The 17876-nt window shown below is 37.5% G+C and overlaps 3 protein-coding genes across 4 annotated transcripts; all 3 read left to right on the top strand.

Annotated features, from left to right (window-relative positions):
* The first annotated feature begins 1759 nt into the window (after positions 1-1759).
* LOC141006628 (hepatitis A virus cellular receptor 1 homolog) lies at positions 1760-7770 on the top strand. Of its 2 annotated transcripts, none has more exons than XM_073478854.1 (7): positions 1760-1805; positions 2543-2890; positions 4094-4165; positions 4296-4354; positions 4617-4704; positions 5138-5165; positions 6697-7770. In XM_073478854.1, the coding sequence occupies exons 1-7, from the start codon at positions 1772-1774 to the stop codon at positions 6839-6841; spliced, it is 774 nt and encodes a 257-aa protein (XP_073334955.1). In that variant the 5' UTR covers positions 1760-1771; the 3' UTR covers positions 6842-7770. The 2 variants fall into 2 exon arrangements, with proteins under 2 accessions (XP_073334955.1, XP_073334954.1); XM_073478853.1 differs by having other exon boundaries at positions 4614-4704.
* Positions 7771-9483: 1713 nt separating this feature from the next.
* LOC141006662 (cornifelin homolog B-like) lies at positions 9484-10921 on the top strand. The gene is made up of 3 exons (XM_073478887.1): positions 9484-9586; positions 10250-10404; positions 10799-10921. Exons 1-3 carry the CDS (start codon positions 9484-9486, stop codon positions 10919-10921), a joined length of 381 nt encoding a protein of 126 aa, XP_073334988.1.
* A 1345-nt stretch (positions 10922-12266) lies between these two features.
* On the top strand, positions 12267-15201 carry nhp2 (NHP2 ribonucleoprotein homolog (yeast)). Its single transcript, XM_073479409.1, has 4 exons — positions 12267-12565; positions 13421-13490; positions 13628-13733; positions 14295-15201. Exons 1-4 carry the CDS (start codon positions 12394-12396, stop codon positions 14418-14420), a joined length of 474 nt encoding a protein of 157 aa, XP_073335510.1. The 5' UTR covers positions 12267-12393; the 3' UTR covers positions 14421-15201.
* The last annotated feature ends 2675 nt before the right edge of the window (positions 15202-17876 follow it).

Genomic DNA, 17876 nt, shown 5'->3' with positions numbered 1-17876 from the left:
CCAGTTATCTGCAGGAAGTTTAAGTTTAAGATCTTTTAGAATATTCAAGTAAAATAATGTTACTTTTTAATTTAATGAGATTCACCTGCAGTGTGCTTAATTTTAAACATCTATCAACAGGATTTGTCCTTAAAGTTTTTATCTCCCAGCCAAACCTTAAAAAATGTTTAAATCATGGACTGAAGTTCTGCTTGTAATTTATGGATAACATGCTGAGACTGGTGCATTTTGACCACATTTTAATTGCTGTCTATGAGAGAAAGTAGTGTTTTATTTTCATTGTGATGGAAAATGATTAATTCCTTCTTAAAATCCTGCTGTACTGTCGTAAAGTCTGAACTGTAGTTTGTTTTAGTGATTTGTGTCGTTTATATTCCTGTGAAATGAAACAAAAGAAAATGCATAGTTATGTTTTATTTGTTTCAGCTCGACAGCGCCACTTGTCCATTAACCACAGTGTTGTGGACAAAATGGGTATTGCAGGTTTACTAAATATGGGGAGGCACACATGTTTTAACTTATGAGAGACAAATATATGATGTAGACAAGTCAAAATGTATTTTAACTCATTGATAAAAAATCTGTAATACAGTCTTTAAGCATCCTCTAAAGGCTGTAGCCTCTACATGACAGTGTCAGGCAGGTAATCACAGTAACATCTTTAATAACTATGCTGTTTCTGTGCCATCTACAGGCACTGAATGGTACACCTGCACTCATATAATGTATATTATTTTTTATCATTGTATTTTTGCTGTATTAGAGTATTCCTGTTTTCACAAGCCCCAGAGGAGGAAGGGAGGTATGAAGGATTAAACACGGCCTATTCATAATCAATAAGATTAGCAAATACTTAAATAAAGGCCTAAATAAATACTTAAATAAATAAATGGATATTTTAATTGTTAAAATAAGGGATAAGCAAACAAATAAATGCTAAAAATGAATACATGAAAAGATAGTTAATCAAATAAATATTGTGTATGTGCAACACTTGTTGATTATCAGGATATTAATAAATATCTCCACATTGTTTTCTTTTTGTAGAAAGAACAATAAATGCAACTCTATTTGTTGGTGGTTGGCTATAATTTACTTTTAAAAGTCTGAGTTAAAAATTCTTATATATTCTTTCAGCGAACAGGACAACGAGCTGCAGATACTTTTTGCAGTGTGGCACTCAGCTGTCAGCCTTTGATAAAATACAACTCAGAGTTCGAGGAAGCAGCCGAAACCAAATGCTGCAAACAGGAAGTCATGTGTTGAACACACCCTACGATTCATCTGACCAATGTGTTAATACTAACACACTGGAGACCGTTAGAGGCTCTGAAGTCATTGGCCTGGTTAAGATATAGTGACTGATGAATTGACCTCCCCCTCAGATAGTTCCTTTATCTCTAACATGTGGTCCATTTGCTGAAATCCTGTTCTTAACAGAAATATCAGTAGATTTAGGTCATACATGAAGACCAAAACACAATTCATTCGTTCATTCCTGCCAGAGAAATATGAGGTTAAAAAAAAAGTAAATGACAGAGGAAATATAAACATTCTTATTTGACTATAAATATTTATCTCAAAGACTTGTATTTGATAGGTCTTAATTGATTGATAGTAATTTATCACTTCCTGTTGTAAGTAATTCATTCATAATGTCGTCTCTGTTAGTTGTTTTTAGTTTGTGGATCATTTTTTACAGTGTGCAATGCAGCTGTGTGGTTAAATGGAGTGTTTGTGATGACAGTGCGTCAGTGTGACTCGCTTCATCATGAAGGTCGTTCTGCTTCTCGCTCTCCTCACAGGTACTCTGATCTTTACTGACTTCTTTCATGTCGTTTCCTCATTTAAAAGTGATAAAAACAGGAAAATAGAAAAGAACAAATGGTCTTTCTCCCGTTCTGCTGAGGTTTTCAACTTTAAACAAACTTCTCTTGTGCTCGTTCCTTCTGAAGCCTCTGGTTGTGTTTTTGTGACCATGTGTGTTTGTTATTAGTACTATTATTATTATTATTATTATTATTATTATTATTATTATTATTGTTATTATCTTCACTAATAGGTCATCAGATTCAGCTGTCACGAGACCAAACATCATTTTTCACCAAACATTTTTCTCAGATTAACATCTGTAACAGCTGCAGGACGACATAAACAGATCATCTGATAATAAGAAATGCTGCATGCTCTGAAGGCGCTTCACACAGATGACATGTCAGATATCAGCGGTCTGATGAAGGGAACAAAGCAACATGTTGTTGGTTTTACAGTTTCTCACATCATCGGTTCAGTTTTTATCGTCTTGGGTTGCAACTCAGCAAAAACAGACACAGTACAGCAAAGTCGTCTGTCAGTAAAACAGGTAAAAAGAAACGTAATTTAGAAAGAGTAACACAATAACAATACAAAACAATTGGAAACGAATGATAAGCCGATCTGACAGTTGAGATCTTTTCAGTAACAAGCAGATTTTAGCTGCTGACAAAAACTGAAGTCTGCTGAACTGAGGAGGTAATTTTACTTGTTTTTTCTGTCTCTACAGTCAGTGAATCCAGCAGCAACAGCATTGTTGGTCGAACCGGTCAAAACGTCACTCTGTCATGTACATACAACATCAGCAAATACAAACAGCTGGCAGTCTGCTGGGGACGAGGAGACATACCACGATCAGGCTGTTACAACCAGCTCATCTCTACAGACGGTCGTAAAGTGATAGAAGGAACCAGAGCTTCCAGCAGGTATCAGTTACTGGGACGACTGGATGAAGGAGATGTTTCTCTGACGATACTGAACGTCACAGATTCAGACGCTGGACGGTACGGATGTAGAGTGGACATCCCTGGATGGTTCAATGATGACAAACATCACTTTGATTTGACCGTTGAGACAGGTGAGAAATTCTTAAAAAAAATATTTTAAAGTTTGTGCAGGAAAGCTGAAGTTTGCACAACTATTTTTTAAAATTATTTTTATTAAAAGATGTGTCAGCAGCAGTTAGATCAAGGAAGCAGATGGACGCTTCATCTATTGGATCAATAACCACTGTTTATTAAATAATGTCCGTGCATAAGGTTGTTCATTACAGTTACAACCCTGGATTTGAAAGAGTCACTTAATAAAATCGTAAATTAAACAGGATGCAGTTATTTGCAAATAAAACGTGTTTACTGTGAGCAGTTGTACAAAATTTTCACAAGCCGATGTATATCCTTTATTCATCATGTTCACAAGGTGCTGAATCTTGTTCTCACACCTAACTCATCAGCTATCAACCCAATCTCCAGGATAAATGTTAGCTCAGTACATTTCTGCAAAACTCCAGATAAGTTAAAACTGACGGTTTCTTTATGTCGCAACTTTACATTTGTTTAGGTTGAATTTTATTTGTCTCTATACTTGATGCTCTGTTTAGGTATATGCATAAAAATCACTTGATAAGGGTTAATGGTTTCCTCATGAGTGGAGATCATCTGACTTCCCTTGAAAAAAAGCTGCTTTCAGTCACCACAAAAAAGGCTGGAAATGTCTGCAGGTGTCCTTAAAAATATCCAGTGTTGTGTCTCGAACTGTAGTACGGCAAATACTGCAGCCTGGTCATTGGCCTTAAAACTATGCTGTACGATCTACCTCTCTAGTGTCAGTTTTGCACGTGAAGTGCTCCGCAGATATGTCTGGTCTTAATTTTCAAAATAGCTTGCTGACAAACAGGTCACATTATTATAGCTTATCAACGTGGTGAAACGGTCCTGGTTTGTTTAGGTTTTGGCACAAAAACTTCTTGGTAAAGTTTAGGAAAAGTTCAAACTTGAGTCTTGGTCACATACAGTCTCTGGGGGGAAATGTCCAGTGTAAGCCCAATCCAACCACCCTGAGGTATTAAGTACAAGATCTGAGGTCAAGATCTTCCACCACTGAAAGTGAAAGAAATGTAAAAATAAAGATGAGAGAGTGAGAGAAGTTTAAATACAGAGTTGTGCAATTGAAAAAATGGTTTCAGTTGATCTGACAGTCTTCATCTGAAACACACTGAGGCCGTTTGAGGTCAAGGTGTCACATTATATCTGTTAATGTGACAGTAATGATCTGTTTTCAGCTCCACAGACGACCACATCAACTTTAAACACAGAGACGTCTACAGAGCCGACGACAGCCAGTTATACAGCAGGTACAAACACAAAGTAACTCTCATTGTTTCACAGATCAGACTTGTTTCCGAACCTTTTTCCTTCATCATGACATCATGCTGCTGACACAGCTGCACTAAAACCATCTGCTTTCATTTCCTCGTCCTGCAGGTCACATGAATATCACAGAGACCCTCCTAACTTCCTCCTCCAGTAGCATCAGTGCCGAGGTGAGATAGAGACTTATATATTTCCTGTGTGAAACGTAAAAAGGACAGAATGTGAGTTTACGTGGTTCATATCATAACAAATCTAAACTCATTTTTACAAAAACTAACCAAAATATGAATAATATATATCTGCTTGTTGTCAATTTTTGGTTAAAGCTGCCGTACACGTTGTCGTTGTGTTAGCTAACATCCTGTCTGTTTTTAAATATGAGTTTGACTTTAAGATGTTGTTGATGTACGTGTGTTTTTGTGTGTTCAGCAGCAGGAGAACAGCATTTTACCTGTGGTTCTGGTGTGTGTTCTGTTCGGGTTGATAGCTGCGGTCACAGTAGGCGGACTCGTCATTATCAGTAAGTCAAGAAGTACAACAGTTGATGTTCCCATCGCTGTGCTAACGTCTTTAAAGACACAACAAAAGAAAGTGAAGTTTAACAGTTTAACTGTGGACAAACTTCCTGCGTTGACCCAGAGAGGAACCAGTGGTCAGTCGTCCATGATGGAGGTCATGTGAAGTGTTCCCAGCAGAGTTTGTGACGCAGATCGATTTGACTGAACTGACCACAGACACTCGACTCTTATAGTGCAACATATAAGATAGCTGATGGTTGAGTCTCATTCCCAGGTCGTTAATACTGACGCTTTCAGTGTGATCCACCAACCCAAAACGTCAGTATTTGACAACCTGGGAATGAGATGTAATTTGATGTTTGTTACGCCACGTGACTCTTTTGTAAAAGTAAACCTCTTGTTAATGTTATTTCTGATGTTTTTGTGTCTCTGCAGTCAGAAGATGGACTCTGCTCCATAAAATGTAAGTTTCGTAGTGTGACTCATTCAGATTGAGAAACACATTTTAACTTCTCCTTTTCTTTTTCTGTTGATGGACTTTTACGTCTAAAGTTTGAAGCCTCGAAGCAGAGCCGTTTAGAGACCATCATTATGGGAAGTTGTGGTTGATAAAGAGTTGTTGGAACAAACTGCAGCCGCCTCTCTCTGATGACAAATCATGTCTCGGCAGAGCCTTCATGAGTCGGCAGCTTTTCTACCTCAGGGGTCGGGAATCCCTTGGGTGTCTCATGTCACACCCGTGTTCAAGTGTTCAACACCCTCTGCATTATCGCCATCTTCGTGCTAGCTTAGTATTCACACGGCTCAGTGAAGCTGTGTTGTGTTCAAACCGAAACTCAGCGATGACAGAAAAAAAACCACAATTACCACACAAGAGATTTTTGCCAAACAGAAGCGGAGGACCAGAGTCAGAACAGAAAATGGTGAATTTAGATGAAACTTTTCCACCAGTCCTCCTGCAGAGCGGCCTGAGTACAATCTGTTAATGTTTTCTTATTTCAAAATTAAATGTGATTTAAAACTGCCAAATTCATCTTGAGATGTGTCACCAGTTTCTGCCCTGACATAATGCAACACATATAAAATACATGCATCTATAAATACAAACCTTGTTTTAACCATGCAGCAGCATCATTGTGGGTCAGACATCACAAACTTTAGCCGAAAGAAGTGTTTAAGTTGCAGCTGGTAAAATAGCTCAATGTTAGAGTCTACTCTACTAACTCCATAAAGAGGCCGACCTGTCCGCAGGATCTGACCTCAGTCTAAACCCCTCAAGCGTTTAATAACCTTAATGCAGAATTAAAACCTGAATGTTCCTTAAAGTCTGATATGATGAAGCTGGTGGTCTCGTCTCTGGCAGATCTTTTTTTTTTTTTGCAGAAACCGAAACTTTGAAATAGGTAGCCTATTAAAGCGAAGAAAGGAAGCCTCTGAGGTTTCCTCTGTGACTGACGTGACATTTAAGTTGCTCGCTGATGATCTCCGGACACAAATGTCACAATGTAAATGTTAAAATCTGAACCGGAGGAAAACGTGACCACTGAGAAGATGTTGGTTAAGTAATGTAATCATAACCAACAAGCAGAAAGAGAAATGTTTAAAAGTGGATTTTTTTATTTGAGAAACAAAACCTTATAGAAAGGTTCCTGTAAAGGATCCGGATTATGTCATTTCTTACAAACTACTTTGTAAAAACTGAGTCACCAAGTCACTGAATATGCTTGAATGTTAAAACTTTACTTTGTTTTAAAATCTCTCAGAAGACTTTTTCAAGATTTAAGTAGTTTGTTCAAGGAAATCAACAATAAAAGTAAAGTGTGTAGTTACTATGTGTAGTGTCTCAAATCGTCCTCACTTTCTTTACAGTAAATTATATATTTCTTTCCAGGAATCATCTACGATATCATTAACTTGGTGATATTAGTGCTACCAAGGAGAATAATGAAAAAACTAAATAATGAATAATTATTTTTTCATTCTTTGTCTTCCAGCCCTCGGCAGCAGCAGGGCAACAGTTGGGCCCAGTTCACTTCGACTTCGTCCTCTCTGCACCTCCATAGACAGAGTTCGACGGTGGAAAACGTTTACCAGATAGAAGGAGGCGTCGACGGAGGCGAGTACGAGTACTGCCCCTGATTTCACGGACCTGCTGAGAAGTGAGACAGGACAACGACAAGCTGTGGACAAAAAACAGGAACTTGTCCTGCAGTCCCCCAGATAGCCACCAGGACGACTTTAAAGGGGGCAGCGTGGAGGACATGAGGACAAACAATGAGAACTGACAACATTTTTGCTTAATTGAGAAAAGTCTTGTACACGCCATCACAGTGAACACGGAGACTCATCGACTCACTAGTCCGTCTTTACAGGCCGACTTAAGTTACAAACTATTCTAACTTTAACTTTACAACTTGTACATTGATCAGTTTATAGAAAACGTGTATAGTAATTGTGTAGTAAGACGCTTAGTGGTGATGACGTCTAAGTCATGCCACTGCAGTGTAGTGTGTTTATAGCCTAACATTAGCTTTTTACTTCTAGTGATTTAATTTACACTTTTCAAAATCATAAAGTGGTGCTCATCTGTGAGGATTGTCTTGCTGAACAAAACCCTGAGTATCATAACCTTTTTTTGCCACTGAGATTTTTGTATTTTTCCAAAATCCAATTAAAAAATCTCGATGCTAACTCCTACAAAAGTACGTCATCCCTACACCAGTCTGTCGGTTGAAAACCAAACAAACGTGGACTCCTCGTGTCAGCCAAAGACTTCTCAAGATAATTAAACATAATTTAATGTAATGGATATATTGTTGTCTCAACCATGTACAGTGTTTATAACTCACACAGCAGACAACCAGCTGGATTTGCTGAAGGTCGATCTTTGTAGAAGTATGATGTCACTGCACTGGATGGAGTTTTCTCCATAGCAACAGCCTCTGAGGCTCATGGGTACTGCAGTACTTTGAGCCTTTCGACAAACATTACTCTCTCTGTTACTTCTTATTTCATCAACTGTCAATTGTGTATTTAATTTAATAAAACATGATGTAACTTTTGAATAATTGTCTCAGTGATAAATCTTAAACAGTTGATACTAAAACACTCTTTTTATGGCAATAATTGAACTGTAGTTCTGTAGTTTACTGATGGTTGAAGCTCTGCCATGTTATGAGTCATTTAAGATTATGAGAATTAAATTAAACAACTGAAACCAGCTGCTGGCGTCAAACCTGAATCCAGAGTTTAGTGTTTGTCGCCATCTGGTGGCTGAATCTTTTAACTACATAGACTGGCAGACAACTTTTTCTACTCCAAAATGCCAAAACAAAAGACATGAAAATGGATTTTAATATAATTTAATTTACATTCTTTACCTGAAGTACCAGTTCACACCTGGATATGTAGGTGATTAGGAGAGAATACTGTGTAAAATACACCTGCTACACTCTTTGTTTATTCATGTATTCAGTCATATCTTTGACTTTTGGGGCTCCAGAGTTTAAATGTGATTTATGTAAATTAAACAACATCCTTTAAAGAAGTGCTGTTGCTGTGACTCAGAGAAGTCAGTCTGACGAAACTGTTAAATATAAGATAAAATCCAGTCCGGCAGGTCGGGCAGGTTAATCCAAAACCTTCGTCCTGCACAGACGTCTTTATCCAATCAGAGCAGCTGAATCACCTCTCAGTCAGACACACACACAGGTAAGATTATGATCATTTTCACGCTTCTCTCTTGGTTTTTAGTTTATTTAATCTAACGCTCGAGAAATTGAGATGACAGATAAAAGTAGTCAGGACTGTAAAGTTTACTTTAACCAGCTTCTACCTGAGTTTGTCTGTTTTTAAGGATTCACATGAAACATGTTTCAGTTTGAACGCTTCTTGTGTTGTGTTTGTTTATTATTTTTTAATGTGCCGCTGGTTATGATAGTGATTCTGATTATTACATAAAATACTAAAGTTTTAAATGTTGGGGAACATGATAGAGCGCTTCTTACTTTATACTACATTTCAAGGAAAATGTCCTTTTAACTGCATTACACTTATCTGACAGCTAATTATTTTGCTGATGGTGTTTATTTTATTCAAAACACAGGAGCCTCTTAAATATGATAAACTACTTTATTCTGAAAATATTGAGTCTGAACTCTCCATTGATTTTTTTAAAAATGTTTAGTCAGAATATTTAACTCTGTTTTCAATGCAAATAAGTTAGTATGAAAGTTTTCTAAAAATCCACTTTAAGAAGTCCAACAGCTACAATCTGTTTTATTCTCAATGAACTGAGAAACAGTTTTCAGGAATAAATTATCAACAGATGTTATTGTTGTTGTCTTTAATAAAGTTATGGTTTTTACAGATTAAACAACAAACAACAGTGTGTTCTATCCATATCCTAAAATATACTGTAACATGAAAGGCAGTCTGGAAGAAGTACTTGGATAATTTACTTGAGTAGAAGTAGAAATACCACAGTGTAGAAAAGTCCTGAATTCAAATGTATGAAAAATAAGCACAGAAGTTATGTATTAAAAGTACTCGTCATGCAGAATGGCCTCACATTGTTATATTATTATAGAATAATGAATAATTGTTTTTATCATTCATGAACCAAACTGTCAAATGTATGTGGTGAGGTAAAAAGTTAAATATTTCCCTTTTTTTTCAATGTTTTCTTTCTACTTTTGTCAGAGTAAAGACTGTGATGTGTGGTATGATGCTGATATCTGTGATTCAGATGCTAACCTGTTGACTGTTTGTGTCTGAGGAGGATGAGTGTGCCGGTGTGGAGCCAGCCTCAACGTGTGGTTGTCTTCTCTAATGACGGTGAATGGACTTCTGGGATCTGTGACTGCTGCGACGACATGAGAGAATGTACAGTAACACTCTTTATTCCACTCAGAGAGACTAACAACCAGACCACACACTGTGTTTCTTCCTCGTTCTCAGTAACTCGTTTACAACCAGTGATTTATTGAATCAGGTTTTTGGAATGTCTTTGTAGCTTTGACATCCCATAATTTGGAATGTCATCTACAGACGTTGCTAGGAAACATCTGTGCGGGTGTCCAATCACGAGCCATGTAAACAGGAAGTCATTGTAGCATCACAAGCTAGCATAACTTTCAAAAATCAGCCTACAGTTTTAAGAGCTACAAGATAAATCTAAAGCCAAATCAGTGTGAAACACCTGATTATGCTAAGCTAACTGACGTAGCCTAATTTACTCATTAAATGTTATTAGCATTCATTTAATAATTTTTGTGAAACATAATTAAAATCTTTGAGACTGAATCATTATCAAACATCATTTATCAGGTCAGATATGTCGACTATAGTCTTTATTACCTCTTTTGCGCTAAACGGCTCAGATATTAGCATGCTAACGTTAGCTTTTTAAGTTGGTTCAGTTAGCTACAAAACAGTTGGGCCTATGTTAAACCTGTCATTTAGTTGGCTTGAATATAATTTTTTTTATTATTATTTAGTGATGATACAACTAACGTTTGAACAACTGCTAACTGTTTTGTGTTGAAGGCTGCTTTGCGTTCTGGTGTTGTCCCTGCTTCGCCTGTAAAACCGCTAAAGCGTACGGTCAGTGTCTCTGTCTCCCCCTGCTGGACATCTTCAGCTGCGTCAATCCCGTCACCATGTCCATGAGGGCGTCCATACGTCAACGCTACGGCATCAGAGTGAGGACACGACTCTTTATTGCTACTGTGATTATTTTGTGTGTTTTCCTGTGCTTAATTGTGTTGATGTGTCAATGTTGCGGAGACTGAGAGGCTCTGAATTAAGGCTTCTGTATTATTAATACATTTAATACGATTTTTCATAGCCTACAACGCTCTTTTAAAGATTAAACCAGTGACCTTTTGGCTTTAAACTCTTTAAGATAATCAGTGTCTGAGTTCTGTCTACTTCTCACATTGTTTCATAATAAATCATTAAGAAGTTATTTTGATAACAAACAGCCACAGGGTCCCACAGGGGTCGGTATTAGGCCCAAAACTTTTTAAGTTCCCAAAACATTGCAGTTTTTCTGGTCACAGATTGTACAAATATTTTTTGCTCTTGTGTTTTTAGGGCAGTTTGTGCCGCGACTGTTTGCTCTCCACCTGCTGTACGTCCTGCGTCTGGTGTCAGATGTCCAGAGAGATGAAGAGCAGGAAACTCCCCACCGTGCTCAGTGACCTCATCTACCGCTGATGACACGTCAGCACTGTGACATCACCGCTCCCAGCCCTTCCTCATACAGATCAGTATCAGTCGTCGTACAAGAGTTGACCAACAGGAAATACCAACAAAGTATGACATCTATTATCCGGCTTAACGTTTTGTTAACTTAATTTACAGTTTCATCCTCAAGTGTTCAAACTGAATGAGTTTAATAGTGTTTATGTGTTTACTTAAATGTTTCTGTACACTTTACATGTATTCATTAACTTATACAGTTTTTGTGATTCTTGTGTTTTTATTTTATTTTTTAGCAAACACGTTTGTTTTTATACTTTTTGTCGTATTTAATTGTAAGTATTCTTTATGTTTTGTTGTTTGGTCCAGACAACACATTGTACTCCTTTTATATTTCTGCACTTATTAAGTCCTTAATTTATATTGTAAGTCAATAAAAAACTGACTAGAAATCACCTTATTTACTGAGAGTCTTTCCTAATAAAGAAGAAAATTAAAAAGAGATTAAACATGAGAAGCAACACTGGGAACAGAAGGAAATGAAGAGAGTGACCCTGTGAGGACAGTTTTTATTTGTTGACAATCTCATCTCAGACCTATTTAGTATCTGATCGGGGGCTTTTGGTCATATGACATGATCTTCCTCAGCAAATGGAGTTTACCTACAGAAAATGTAGATGGTCTAAAACTTTTGTATGTTTCTTTCAGCATCTTAAGAAAGTATTTATTTTATTATCCAGGAAACAATCATTTTATGTCAAGCTTTAACATAGAAATAAAAACTGAGCATGGACACAATCTATTTTGTATTCCCACAAATCTCCTTCATGTTCAGTAATGTTTGGTTTTACAGATTTTAGGGTAAAGGATTATGATTCTTTTAATTTTATCCAAAAATATCTGAAAATGTGCAAATACTACTCCCGTAAATCAAAATTTAACAGAGGTTAAACCTCATTTTCTGTTTTTATTTGAAAGACCTATTTGTAAGAAAAATAGATTTTTGAGTCTCATTCCCAACTCGTCAAAAACTGACACTTTGGGATGGAAGCATCATTATTTGACGAGTTGGGAATGAGACTCAAAAATCATCAGAAACAGAAACATATTAAAAAGTGAAATCAATTTAATCAATATAGCCTTCATAGATCATGCATATTATGAATTAGGAAAAATATATTTGAGTGTGGAACGAATTGTAAAACACAGAAAAAATAAATAAACAGTAAACAAATAGTAAAATGAGGGGAAAAGCAACCTGATGAATGCAAACAGCTCGGCCCTTTATTTTGAAAGGTCGGGCTGCTGTTCCCCTCCGGCCCGCTGGCGGCGCTGCTGTGGTTCCGCCTTCACACAAACGGAGGAAGAAGAGACTCAAACACGTGTGGTTCGGTGTCTTTGCAGAGAGCGAGTTGTGACCGCCTAACAGGGATCAATCAGGAAAAAAAAACAACTGAACGCGTATCGATTATTAAACGTGATCAGAAATGACGAAGGTGAAGAAGGAGAAGGTCGCTGCGGACGGAGAGGAAGCAGCCGCCGCCGACGGGAACGGGACCGAGAAGACTTACCAGGAGCTGATCGCTAACGTGAACCCGATCTCTCAGCCGCTGGCCTCCAAAAAACTCAGCAAGAAACTCTACAAATGCGTCAAGAAAGGTGAGAAACGCAGAATAAACAGCTGGGAGTTTAACCGGGCTGCTGACATGCGGCGATCTCTGCTCATTTCTTCTTGTTTTAATGGGTTCTAGGTCGGGAATACCAATCTCCATTAAAAATATGACGATTTTTAAGATCTTTTGTGTGTCAGCATACTTTACTGACGTGGTATGTCGAGAAATGAGATATCGCACGATTCTTTACATTCTTCTGAATAATTCGGCAACAGGACATTGAAACTTTGGGGTCGTTTTCCTCGTGGAGGATTCGCGTCTCGTGTTGTCAGGAAATGTTTGAATGGATTGTTTGTTCCGGTTCCTGCCTCGTGCTGGCAGCAGAGAAATATTAGAAATGATCCTGTGTCATTTTTAATCAGTCACAAGTCAGATGTGTGAGTGCTGTTGAGATTTAGTTCAGTTCACTGCCGATCTGGGCCTGTTTTCTACACGTTTTAGTTTTTCTTTGGTAAAATGCCAAACTGGATTGAAAAACCTAATGATTTAACGCCTTCTTGCATTTTAGCAGGTATTACAGAGGCCATAGGTCATCAATTGAGATCTTTTACGAATGGTCGGGCTCTTGTGATTAATTCGGCATACATCCTTTAATTAAAATTAATTGATGATCATTGGTATTATGACTATTGATCAGCCATTTTCTTCTTTGGGGTGACTGATGCCCCTTCCTCCTTCAGGTTGCAGACAGAGACAGCAACATGTTGGTGTGCCACGAATTGACTGGAATAATTTTGTAGCAGAATTCAGGATGAATAGAAATGTTAGTGTTTATATAAAAATGACTGATGTTTGATTGAGGTCTGGAACAGTGTATTCACGGTCTTTTCTGTCATTCCAGCTGCCAAAGTGAAGAACATCCGCCGAGGAGTGAAAGAGGTCCAGAAGTTCATCAACAAAGGAGAGAAAGGGTGAGTCTGCCATGTCTTTACACTTTTTTAGACAATGGGCCGTTCCGTCACTTGACCACATACTCTGATGTAGACAAACCTTTAACAACATAGATGTAATCTGTGTTTTGTGTATTTATTGATCTTTCTCTCTGCAGAATCGTGGTGTTGGCCGGTGACACGCTGCCCATCGACGTCTACTGTCACCTGCCGGTCATGTGCGAGGACAGAAACCTGCCATACGCCTACATCCCCTCCAAAGTGGTGAGTTTTTTGTCTGTTTTATTATCAGGTTTTCATCACAGAGTTAATATCAGTGCATGGGTGGATGGATGAGAGCGTGAGTGCTCCAGGAATATAAGAACCATGTTGATTAGACTTAGTAAGTTTTAATAATGCCACAGAAATGCACTAATGATGCAAAGTGAAAACTGCTAATATTCATTTAATTTTCTCTACTGTTTTCCTGTATTTGTTCACATTTAGTCAAATTGGCACCATTAAAAATATGCCGGATTAGCGATTAGCAGTTCCTGTTTGCAGTGTACTCACAAATGTACAGACAACTGTCACTTCACTACTTTGATACTGAGGAAAACTTAAAAACATGAAGATTGTAAAGGAAGTTCTGAATTAAAAGGAGCGTCTTCTTTGGTTTCTTGGTGGATTTCTGTACATTTCCCTTCGTTGGACAATTTTGATGGGTTTCAATGTCATGTGACTGAGAGAATGACGACAGTGACTTCTAGTCTTGTTGTAAAATATTTATTTAGCTGATGTTTTCGTCCCAGTCAACTGAAAGCAAGTTTCCTCGTCTGTTTTCAGGATCTGGGTTCGTCTGCGGGCTCCAAGAGGCCGACCTGCGTGATCCTGATCAAACCTCATCAGGACTACCAGGAGGCCTACGACGAGTGTGTGGAGGAGGTGTCCTGCCTGCCCAAACCGCTCTGAGACAACAGCCAATCAGAGAGCAGCTCCGAGGTCACTGCCTTCGTTGAAATAAACCCACACTTTAAAGGAGCAGTCCGGCATTTTAGGCAATCCTCGTTTCACATCGGTAGCTCCGACAAAACCCCAACGTCTCCTTTTTACAAACATGCCGATCAGACAGTTGGAGCTGTTGGAAGGTGGAGCCAACGGGCTTCAGTCTTTGTGCTAAGCTAGGCTAATCCTCTCCTGGACCATCTGACTCTGGAGGAGACAAAGAACAAGAGGGTTTTAATAAACAAGTTTTTGTTTATGTAAATAAACAGTGTGTTGTGTTTAGGGGAGGTTCCACTTCCTGTCGAGTGGATGATGCTCCGATCTGATCAGATTCATCAGATCAGATCATCTTCACCTCAAATATTGAAATATTTTCATCTATTTTTTCAACAAAATACAGAAATCATGAATTAATGTTGATACGATTTCAGTAAAAGTAAACAACAGTAGAGTTGTGCAGCTGATCAGATTGATAAAGTTCAGAAGACAGTTTGTCAGCAAACTGTCGATTCTCAGTTAAAAGTTTGGTCATTTTGCATAAAAACTTTATTTTTTCTTATTGTAATTTGATTATTACCCGTCACCAAACATTGACTCAATGTTTTGGTGTCTCTGCTGTTAAATGTTTTATTTTGTACTGCATATCAGCTGAAGTTTCTTAGAAATCTTTGTTAGATTTTACAAATTCTAACTTTCATAACTCTTGTTTTCGTTTGTTTGTTTTTTAATTAAAAGAAATGTGAACTGACTCTGGTCTCTTTCGCTCTGAATATCAAACTGACTCTCGACATTCCTCACTTAAAAGCAGCGGTCCAGAATTTTAGGAAACCGTGTTTACAATGTTTAACTTGTCAGAATCAGAATATTTTTATTCTTTGAGTTCTGATCAGCTGGATCAAGTTTCAATAAACCCCACAAACAAACTGAAGGAACAAAGTTGATGATCGCTCACATTGAAATAGTTTATTTAGTTTTCTTAACTGCTTTTAGTCCATGATGCTGTTTTATCACGTTTTTAATGTGTTGTTTTAATGTGGGTTTACTTTAAATTATCGAAAGTGAGTATCACAAAAAACTCTATAAATAAAATATATTATCTTCAGGTGATGGGAGTGCAAAAACACAAACAGTGGAAAACATGTATGTGTAAATATATATATATATATATATATATATATATTCACTTTAATTAGATTTAATTTAGAGATTTGAAGAAATAATTAGAAAATAAAGGAACTTTAAAAGGAAGAATTATCAAACATTGTTCTGCTTTGATGAATTTGGTTTTCATATATTTTTACTATATTTTATTTGTACTATAATTACTATGTTTGACATGGACATATTGTTTGACTCGTCAGTAAATCTTGATTTTTATCATCGACTGTTTTCACTTCAGTCCGCTGCAGTTTGATGTTTCAGCCACACGGCGGCAGCGTTGTCTCATCTTCTGAAGCTGAACTTCCGTCTGAGACCACAGGGTGGCAGCACTGTGCATCAACCAAACACACTTTTACTAACCAAACATTAAAATGACACCTGCACTTAATTACACCTCAGAGCTGAAGAGTTTAATGATTCCCTCACACCACAGATTGTGTGTGCAGATAAAAAGCTTTGAAGTGTAAAGTTTATAAAATTTGAAGCTATAATCTTTCACCAGTTTGTGGTTTTTGAGCTGCAACTACTTTCCTAAATTAATTATTGGCTTTAGTTTTCATGAAAACACTGAAAAATACATATATATTTTCTAAAATATATATTTTTTTTAAAGTATGTGATTCCTTCAAATTAGTTCTTTTGTCTTAAACACAAAACTTTTTAGTTTATTGACATGTAAAATAAGAAAAGGTGATGATGGTGAAGTTGAAACATCCTTTAAAAACCACACATGTAAATAGTTTTCTTGTTTTAGTGGAACGTACAGGTGCTTTTAATTTTCTCTGACATTGAATGAAATGTACATATACAGACGTGTCTCGTGAAATATCCAGTGCCTGCACAGGAGGAGAAAAATACAAATTTGACCTGAAATCAAAATCATCTGAATGAAAATGAGTTTATTTATGTAAATGTTTTGCCACATTATCATCATCATGGCTTCTAATTTGCTGAGAGGTATCTCACATTCACACAACACGCATTCATCATCCAGACTTCCTTTAGACCGACACCTGGAAAACATCTTTGAGCTGAATCAGATGGAAATTTGACTTCTGTTTAAATGTTCTTTAAAAATATTGGTGCGTTTAATGTCGTCATGTCAGACCCAAGGGTTGACATGCTGAACACAAACGTTTTTAGCCGAAGGGGTCACAAACATTCCCATCAGTTTTTACAGTGTGTCGGACGACGTCAGACTCATCAATACAACTGCCAAATCTCACCTTTCAGAGCGCCTTTGAACGCACCACGTTTGAAGTTTAAGATAAAAACAATACAATTAGTAAAAAGTTTCAAATATATCAACAGAAAACAAGATTTGCGGTCACACACACACACACACACACACACACACAAACACACTAAATAAACACACACACATTAAAGTGTGCTGACTGACTATCAGTCGTATCAAGATCTGATAGCTTTCATCAAACTGTTGATGACACAACACGAGGAGGAGTGCTGAAAGTGTGCCGTCTGTTTACTGCCACATGCCTCATCAATGGAGAGCATGGTGGCAAAACACACACGCACACACACACACACACACACACACGACTGAAGGTTCGAACAGTCATTTTTATGACACCGCAGGATTTGAATGTCAGACTGGGTGGTAAGAAAACCCAGCGACAGCTCAGTGTCACCGCTCAGCTCTCTGCTAACAGACGGACAGATTAAAAACACATCAAATACATTACAGTTGTGTGTTGAAGACAGATTTAGAAATGGGATGAAGTCATTGATTTGCAAGTCACAAATAAGTATTATCAGCCAAATGTACTTTAAGTACCTACAGTAAAAGTACTCACGGTGCAGTAAATGTTCCCTGTCAGTGTTTTAATATTATATCTGATGTTTTTTTTGTTTAAAGGTCCTATTTGTAATATAAATTGATTTTTGAGTCTCACCCCCAATTCATTGATGCTTTGGGATGGTGGCCGGCCTGTCCTATGATCCCAAAGTGTCAGTTTTTGACGGGCTGGGAATGAGACAAATAGGTCCTTGAAAGCAACATTATGTAGAAATTGTATTTTGTGTGATTTGGCGCCCCCCACAGTTTCTGAGTGCAACATCACTGTTGTAAATACAAATCCGAGGTCTGGAACAAAACGTCAGACGTAATGTAGGTGCTAACAACAAACAAAGGTCATTACGTCATGACACTGTTATGTGTTGAAAACTTGTATGTTGAAGTAAACGTGTGTAACGCTGTGATCCAACCCTCTCACTGAGGTTAAATTGTGCAGAAACAAG

Source organism: Pagrus major, chromosome 13 (assembly GCF_040436345.1).
Source record: "Pagrus major chromosome 13, Pma_NU_1.0".
NCBI lineage: Eukaryota > Metazoa > Chordata > Actinopteri > Spariformes > Sparidae > Pagrus > Pagrus major.
Note: the sequence above shows the minus strand (reverse complement) of the source record. Positions and strands in the feature narration are given on the sequence as shown.